Source organism: Mastigoproctus giganteus, chromosome 10 (assembly GCF_048544385.1).
Source record: "Mastigoproctus giganteus isolate SK-2022 chromosome 10, ASM4854438v1, whole genome shotgun sequence".
Lineage (NCBI taxonomy): Eukaryota > Metazoa > Arthropoda > Arachnida > Uropygi > Thelyphonidae > Mastigoproctus > Mastigoproctus giganteus.
In genome coordinates, this window is record NC_143584.1 from 216,909,352 (window position 1) to 216,918,969 (window position 9,618).

A 9,618-nucleotide genomic window follows, 5' to 3' on the forward strand; every position below is an offset into this window, starting at 1 on the left:
TACTACTACCATTCAGTTGCTTAGTTTCCAGAAACTGCATTTTACACAAAGGGAAGTAACTGTAGAAGATACTAAGCTTTTCACACCAATTAAGAAATACTGTTCCAGGATTAGACTTAAAAGAATGTCAGATGAACTGATAGGACTAACGAGAGACGAAATATGCATGGGATGCATATAAATTATCAGGTGATACAGAAGCCTATGGTAGATATAAACTAGTCTGTAGTCAAGTCATAAAGGAGTTTAGGCAAGCTAAGGCAGATTACAAGAAGTCACTGGCAAAGAATGCCAAGAAAAGAAGCAAAGATTTCTTTACTTATAATAACACTAGAGGGAAAGAATTGAATCACATTGGTCTGATTGATATTGATGGTTTAATTGTTAATGATCCTGCTCAGGTTGTTGACAAAATGAGTAGGCATTTTGCATCTACATTCATGCATGAGGAGTTCTTTAGGGAGAGGATGCCAAAAGTTTATCAAGCTCTAACAGGGAGTGAAATGATTTTGTGATAACTGAGAAGAAAATGTTGAAGCTTAACATAAAAAAAGGCACCCGGGGTGGATGAGATCTATCCAATTATATTAAGGAAGACAGCAAAGGAATTAAGCAACTCCTTAACCATAATTATGAGAGCATCTTTGGATTCAGGAGAGATCCCTATTGACTATAGATGTGCAAATCAGTGGCGGGCTGTCCCGAGGATGCAAGGGGTGCCTGAAAACCTGAAACTTACATACATATATGAAGAAAATTTTAAAGGGGGCACCAAATTTCAATTAACACCCACATACCCTAGGAACACCCCTGGTGCAAATGTACCTCCAATTCACAAAGGGAGGATCAAAAGGGTTTCATGAGTAATTACAGACCTGTTAGATTAACTTCTGTTCTAGGGAAAATAATGGAGTCTTTGGTTAAAGAAGTAATGGAGAACCATCTAGGCAGGAATGCAATTATACTGCAATCACAGCATGAATTTGTTAAGGGGTGATCTTGTCTGACCAATCTGAGTGGATACTATTATTATTATTATTATTAGCCATATGGTGCAAGGAAGCCTGAGGCTTATGCTGCACCAACAAAAAAAAAAAAGAAAATTTATTTCTGAATTATCCTGAGAGAGAGAGAAAGAAGTAGAAGGGAATCACCAAGAAAGAGAAGAATTAGCATTAGCATTAGTAGAGGCATTTGATGCAAGAAAGCAAGCTTATGCAGCATCAGCCTAAAAAAAAAAAAAAAAAAAAACCCACTTCCACTTCACCCCTCTGTTCGTTCAAAATACCTGTCCAGCTGAGCCTTAAACTTATTTAGGCTATCAACCTCCACCACAAGGGATGGAAGTCTGTTCCACCAACCAACCACCCGCTGGCTAAAGGCAAATTTCCGCACGTCTATCCTACATCTGTCTTTCCTCAATCTGAATTTATGCCCTCTCAGGTGATTTTTCTGAGCTAGAGGAAGAATCCCATCAGCATTGAGCATGCTTAAACCATTCAAGGCTTTATACACCTCTATCAGATCACCTCGCTGGTGCCTAGTCTCCAGACACTGTAATTTGCAAAACTTAAGCCTTTCTTCGTAAGAGCACCCCTTTGTTCCATTCACTAATCTTGTTGCCCTTCTCTGTACTCGTTCCAGCAGCTCTACATCCTTCTTGAAATGAGGCCTCCAGACCTGTATACAGTACTCTAGGTGTGGCCTGACCATCGCCTTATACAATGGAATAATCACCTCCTTATCCCTGCTGGAAAAATTCCTGTATATCATTGACAATACTCCATGAGCTACTCTTGCAGCCCGTCTGCACTGCTCAGAGAACTTCATATCTGCCTGCACAACCACCCCCAAGTCCCTTTCATTCTCTACCACTGTCAGTGTAGTACCACAGAGTTGATACGTTGCTCTGGGGTTGCTGTTTCCCATGTGTAGTACTTTACATTTATCAATGTTAAACTTCATTTGCCACCTCTCAGCCCATCTGCTCAACCTTTCCAGATCCTGTTGCAGCAGCATAGTGTCAGTAGTGTCCTTGACAACCCTGCGAACCTTTGTATCGTCTGCAAACTTGGACATTAAGCCCGATATACCATCATCAATATCATTTATAAATACAGAAAACAATAATGGACCCAACACTGAGCCCTGAGGGACTCCACTAATAACATCAGTCCATGATGAGCAGTGTCCATTGATTACCACTCTCTGTCTTCTCCCCCTCAACCACCCCTTTATCCATAGCAGCAATTTGCCTCCAATGTCACACTGCTCCAATTTGTGTAGCAGTCTTCCATGTGCAACAGTATCAAAAGCCTTTCTAAGATCCAAGTATATAATATCAAAGTTATTCCCTGCATCCAGTTCTTTTGTGACTGCATCATAGTATCCAATCAAGTTGGTCAGGCAAGACTTCCCCTTAACAAAACCATGCTGTGTCTGAGCTATAACTGAAGTCCTGTCTAAATGATCCTGCAGTGCTTCTTTAACCAGTGCCTCCATTAATTTTCCTGGAACAGAAGTTAAGCTCACAGGTCTATAATTACTTGTGTCAGCCTTTGATCCTCCTTTGTGAATTGGGGTCACATTTGCACATTTCCAGTCTATGGGTACCTCCCCTGAGTCCAAGGAAGCTCTCATAATTATGGCTAAGGGTTTGCTTACTTCCTTTGCTGCCTCCTTTAATATAACTGGATAGATCCCATCCACCCCGGGTGCCTTTCTTGTGTTTATCTTCAACAGTAACTCCTCCACTTTACTCCCAGTTATTTCAAGATTCTGTAGCTTACTGCTAGAGTTGAATACACCTCTGGCATTCCCCTCGCTGAATAACTCCTCATGTGTGAATGTCGATGCAAAATATTCATTTAGTTTGTTAGCTACCTGAGCAGGATCATCAACACTTGACCCATCAATATCAAGTGGACCAATCTGATTCATCCCCTTCCTTCTAGAGTTTACATAAGTAAAGAACTCTTTGCTGTTTTTCTTTGCATCCCTTGCCAAGGATTTCTCGTAATCTGCCTTCGCCTGCCTAACCTCCTTTGTAACTTGGTTGCATATCAACTTGTATCTATCATAGGCTTCTGTGTCATGTGTTAATTTGTATGTATCCCATGCATTTTTCTTCTCTGCCATATGCCTCATTAGTTCATCTGACATCCATTTTGGCCTAAACCTTGAACAATATTTCTTAGTTGGTATGTAAAGCCTAGTAGCTTCCAAGATAAGTTCTTTGAATGCTTCCCATTTGCCATTTGCAAAGGCACAGAGAGATTTAAAGTGGACTTAATTAGATAAACATTTTGGTGGCGGTAGACAAAATAAAATATTGGATGCAATTTTATTTCATGTGAAGAATTATAGCTCAAAGGCTTCTATTTAAATTTCAGGAACTAGCAGTTAAATTTCTAAATCATTTTTTAATTTAATTAATTATATAATTTTTATTTTATTTTTTATCACCGGTGAAGACTATTGATATAAGCTCATTCTAAATCACACTGTATGTGTTTTGAATTTAATAATTTCACTAAGATTTATTTTGATATCAAAGGCTTCTTTGATAACTCGAAGTATACACACATTCCCTTTAGGCAAGACACGCTGTTGATTAAAAAAAATCAACTTATATTGCTCTTTCTTCCATAACTACCTTTTTTTTATGGACCAATAATCATTAAAATTTGCTAGTTTTATTTATATATCGAACGATATTTAAATTTGAGGTAATCTCAATACTAGAAACGTTTTCAAAGTTATTCCTAGGAACCAAACATCACAATGCAAACTCATGTACGCGAACAAAACGGAAGGATAGGTATTAGAGCACAGTGACTGTTCTTAAACACTTACCTACGAACTCTCTCCCATGTGTCTTCCAAAATCTTCTTACTCTGCCAGACATTCCAGAAAGATCAGAAAGTTTTTTGTGCTCTAACTTTTCAGTAATAAGTTTTAAAATGTCTTCATATATTTCATTAGGTACAGGAGGTTTACAACGATCTCTGAATTTAGCTATTCTGTTCGTCACTACAGCATCTAGCATTTGAGCCATTTTCTTATAATCTTTCTTTTGATTATTAGGCCTTAAAGAATACATTGATACTTTTTTTGCATCATTAAAAAAAAAAAAAAATGGACAGTGAACGTAAACAATTTCGCTTCACTTATAAAGAGCAAGTCCTCGTATAAGAGAGTTCCCTGCGTATTGCCATTATTGCACGGATACCTGTTTTGGGCTGAAGGGAAGAGACGAAATAAATGTTCATTGTGATTCAGTCACATTTAATGCCTTCCTTATAAACAGATTTGATTTAATAATAATATCGGAATTTTTTTAAAAAACGTGTATATATATATATATATACACTTTGATTTTGCTTCATATATATTTAAGTTTTATCATGTTATCATTCTTTGAGATTAAACACATTGTGTTGCATAAACATCCGCTTGAAGAAGTAGTGTGTTATTGTGTACCACTGTTCGGAAACTCATGGCAGCGCATAGTTGAAAATTAGTGGAATATTTTAATTTAAGTAAATGGAATTTATTGTAATGTAGTATGCCTTTCTTTCTTTTTTCAGGTTAAGCGATTTCTAATGGTTTTAAGTGGTAGCGATATAGTAGTAATTTACTACTACTGCTGTTCTTACAGCAACAGTAGTAATAAATACACGAGTGTACCGCTAGCGGTACACTCATGTATTTACTGCTCTTGGATCACAGAGTAGTAAGATACTCTGTGCCTTGGATGTCCTATGAGTGTACCCACAGAGTAGTAAGATACTACTTAATACCCTAACATGAGTGTATTGTACTACCACCCTTGGATGTCCCATGAGTGTACCTCTAGAGGTACTCATGGGACGGGACATCCAAGGACATTCACACTAGCGGTAACCTCACGATCAGTTCAAACAGCAGCACGAGCATATCAATGTCGTGTAGAACCTGTTTTCAGAAATGTTTAAATATTTCTGTATTGATGATTTGTCAATGAAGAAACAGAAAAGAGGCGGAGAGGATGGGGGCATCCTACTTTGACTAGAAGGAAACAGGAAGGGGAATTTTTCACTCTTTCCAGCAATTAATTGACGATGAAACCAAATTCTACCAATACTTTCGGATATAAATTTGAATTTCTCTTATCTTTTAAAAATAGAAGACGACTTGAAGGAAGCTCAACAAATTTCGTGAGGCCATTACACCAAGAGAAAACCTAGCTGTTTGTTTAAGGTAGGAAAGAACATTTTTTATTCATTTTTAATTTACATACGGTAGAAACCCGTTAATTCGGACCCCGATGATCCGTACTTTCTGTTAATCCAGACTGGATTTTCAGTCGGAGGAAAAATTTCTAATTATCGAAAAAAATATATTTCTGTTCACTGATATTTGAGGGGGTTTAAAATTTAAAACAGTAAAAAAGATAAGCAATCAATAACAAAGAACACTGCATGCACACATTGCAACTAACAGGATGATACGTGCAAGTGAGAATGGAGTAGTAGTAGTAATAGTGGCATGTGATGCAAGAAAGCAAGTGTATAAGCTTATGCAGCGTCAGCCAAAAATATTTTACGCAACCATTCCCTCTAAATGTTTGTCCAGTTCCTCCGTAAATTTATTTAACCTATCAACTTCCACAACGACAGATGGAAGTTTGTTCTAGCAATTAACCAACCACTGGCTAAAGGCAAATTTCCGCACATCTATTCTACATATATATAGGAGTAACAAGTTATGAAACTTAAAAAATAGGAATGAAGAGAACATTCTGAAATTTTATTTATGTTTTTGATATGATTGAAGATTTCATGGAAAGGGGAAACAGATTTCACCATAATAACATAACCCACAGAATTCCTGCTGTCGGTATTATAACAAATTCAGTAAGATCATGTTTACTATCTGTTTATAATAGATTACTAACAGAAAAGCCTAATAAACAGGACACTGCTTATTGTTTTATGGTTGTGACCTCCAGAAATCCGACCGGACCATGTGGTATGTCGGAGACAATCGTAAGGTAATCTCGAGTGTTGGCCTATTCAGTTGACAGCTGCACTTAGCATTGTCCACGTGTACACCTTATCTTGGTTCTTTAGTGTGTTTTTTCTTGTGCTTTTGGGTTAACAGAAGATGGCAACAAAAAGAAAGTGCGTTACTGTGTTGATGGAACAAAAACTGAATGTGCTTTTTCGCATTGATAAGAGGGAAAGTTTAGAAAAGATCACTCTCAATATAGGGGTGGCAATACAAACTATTTCCAATTGGGAAAAAAAAATATGAAAGCAATCAAATTTTTGTGCAAAAATGGTGGCCAAAGGCAGCATAGGAAATAGAGCTACCATTAAGCAGACAGAAAATGAAATATTTTGTGACGTGTGCTAAGTACACGTCACAAAAATCATCTTGTATGAGCTCAGCTGTTTTTAAAGATTGGTTTTTCACCTTAATTAAAAATATTTAGGGGATCAAGGACTGGAAGAAAAAGCAGCTTTATTCATTGATAACACTCCAACCCACCCAGCAGAACAACAACTGATATCTGGCAACATCTTTGTAAAATTTTTTCCACCCAACATTACTACACTATTATAGCCTATGGATCAAGGAGTTATAGAGGCTGTGAAGCAACAGTACAGAAAGAAGTTGATAATCTCACTGTTAGAACAACAGAGGTGGTTGAAGAAAAATCAAACTTTATGGACCTTCTTAAAAATGTCAACGTAAAGACAGTCATTTATTTTTCTGCTGCAGTTTGGGACAAAACTGACAAGACTATGCTGGAAAAAACTTTGGCCTGATGTTCCAATAAAAAGATCTGAGGAGGAAATGGATATTTCTTCGGATCCTGATGATGACAAGAATTTTGTTCAGTTATTTCAACGTCTAGAGGGGTTGCTCAGACGTAACAAAAGAAGACCTTGCCCCATGAATAATGTGTGATAATGATCTGACATCAGATTCTCACTGGGGAATACATCGTGCAAGCACGCCCATCATCATCATCATCGTTGCAAGCTAATGAAGACGACAACTCCGATGATGAAGTGCGTGAGGAAACAACTGGCATGAGTCACACTGAAGCAACCAGAATGCTGGAGAAGCTACTGATTTATTTTGAGAGACAGGATGAGACATCAGCTGGTGAGCTTCTGACCTCAAAGCTGTTGCAAAATCGTACAGCCTGAAAGCGAGTTTCAAAATTAAAGCAAAAAAAACATTTGACTATTTCAAGTAAACTTCTTGAAAATAGTTATTTGTTTTGTGTTGTAATATTTTTGTGCAATATAATGTTCTACATTAAAACTTTATAGCTTTGTACAGTATTTTGTTTACTTACCATATTCTTTTACTTTTTATAATTTTTACTTTAAAATATTGTTTTATTAATTTAATATAAAAACCAATTTAGTTAAAATTTTGTTATTTAGTAACTTTAAATAAAAACTGGTTTCTGGTTAATCCAGACTTTCACTAATCCGGACCAAGTGTGGTTCCGTCAAGTCTGGATTAATGGGGTTCTACTGTACATCATTAAAATCTTAAAGAAAATTTGGACTGAGGCCGAGAGTAGAAGAATTTTGGGTTCGTTGGAATGGATAAGTTTTTTTGTAAAATTTTACCGGCTTTTTGATTTATTAACACGTTAAATTATGTTTGACAAATAGTTCAATAGCCTTAATTATTTTATTTATTTTATTTTTATTTTATTTTTTATTTTATTAATAAAAAGATACACAACAGGTAACCATTAACAGTGTATCTGAGATCAGATCAATAAACATAATAACAATAATGTGAAATCCAAGAGGACGATAAACATTGATATAGATTCAAACAATAAAAGCATATGTACAAAAGAGGATTGTATTAAGTTAAGTTACCGGTAAAACAAGTAATAATTAATCCGTTAGAGAATAGAAAAATAATATAACAAATAATAAGCTACAATAATTAGATGTGAGCTAGTCACTTTGCAGTTTAAGTGAAGAGGCAAACTTGTGGATGGAGTTCATCAGTGATTGGGAGTTGTCAAAGAAGTCAATGCGAGAGTCATTTGCTGATTTGCTGATTCTGTTCAGTGGACTGAACTTCATTAAGTCCGTGTTGGCAGAGTCAAGGCGAAACGGTGTAAGGTTCCTGACTTGTCTACAGGGAGCATTGAAGTTTATTTTACTCAGGATATCAGATGCTTCATAAATTCCAGTGATTACTTTGGCTAGGAGGGCGATGTCAGCAGTAACTCTTCTAGTGCACAGAGGCCTTAGATGAAAGTAATCACACAGCGATTCATAATACACTGAGTGATAGAATAGAGGATTGCGGTACGTAAGGTAACGGATAAAGTTTTTTTGGACTGCTTCAATTTTGTTAGTTAAAGTCTTTGTGTGAGGATTCCAGATGGGTGAACTGAATTCAAGGATTGGCAGTACAATAGTTTTATAAAGGATAACCGCATATCTGTAGTTTTTGAACTTGTATGTGTTCCGTTTGATGAATCCCAGTGTTTTGAATGCTTTGCTGGTGATTTTAAGGACATGGGCATCGAATTTAGCACTGCTGGAAAAGAGAATCCCTAAGTCGTTAACTTGGTCACACCTTTCGATGATCACAGAGTTAATACTATACTCCGTATTCATTAGTTGTGGAGATCTGCAAGATGAGAAAGAGATAACTTTGCACTTCGAGGGGTTAGCAGACAAGCCATTCAGAGATAGCCACAGAGAGAATTTATTGAGAGCACATTGAAGTTGTTGAGAATTGGTAGTCTCCTTCACTGCTGAGTAGATCTTAAGATCATCTGCATAGAGAGCAACTTGAACATTGGAGGTGTAGATGAAAGAAGGAAGATCATTTACGAAAACAATGAAGAGAAGAGGACCTAAGGGAGAGCCTTGTGGTACTCCGCTTAGTGGTATAAAACAGTCTGAGTTCACTTGATCGATGATAACGCTCAAGGAACGATGCGTAATATAGCTGCGTAGCCATGAGAGCAAAGGGTCACGGATGCCATACAGCTTAAGTTTTTCCAGAAGTTGTTCGTGCGGGACTTTATCAAATGCCTTAGATATGTCTGTGTAGACTGCATCAACTTGTAGGTGGTTATCAAGAGCTTCAGAGGTGTATTGCCAGAAAGGAAGTAAATTTGTGACTACTGACTTGCCACTGCAGAAACCATGTTGATTCTGATCGATAAAAGGCTTGAAGAATTCGAAGAGATGTTTGTGCACTGCTGTGTCGAAGAGTTTAGCCAGGCTGTTTTGCAAGGTTATGGGTCTGTAATCGCATACGTCATTTTTATCACCTTTTTTGAAAATAGGAACTATATTGACCTGCTTAAAGTGATTAGGATACTTCCCCAGCCTGAGAGACAGGTTGAAGATCCGCAGTATGAGGGGTTTCAATGTAGTGACAGTCCTTTTCCAAAATAGGCCTGGAATGTCATCTGGGCCTCTAGTATAGTCATTTTTCATGCTTTTTAATGCCGAGTTTAAATCTTCATCAGTGATAAAGAGATTAATGAGGATATCATCTTTAACAGGTGTGAAGTCAGGAAATGAGGCAGGTCTCAATGTATCATTTGTTTGAATTCTAGAAAAGTGT

The 9,618-nt window shown here is 37.0% G+C and overlaps 1 protein-coding gene across 1 annotated transcript in view; it reads right to left on the bottom strand.

The window, feature by feature from the left end:
- LOC150079912 (uncharacterized) overlaps positions 1-4,228 on the bottom strand; it is a 66,993-nt gene extending 62,765 nt beyond the window's left edge. Inside the window, exon 1 of the mRNA XM_090383589.1 lies at positions 3,856-4,228. Within this exon, the coding sequence (XP_090239715.1) occupies positions 3,856-4,102 (247 nt within the window). The 5' untranslated portion in view covers positions 4,103-4,228. The remainder of the gene's footprint in view (positions 1-3,855) is intronic.
- Between the last annotated feature and the right edge of the window lie 5,390 nt (positions 4,229-9,618).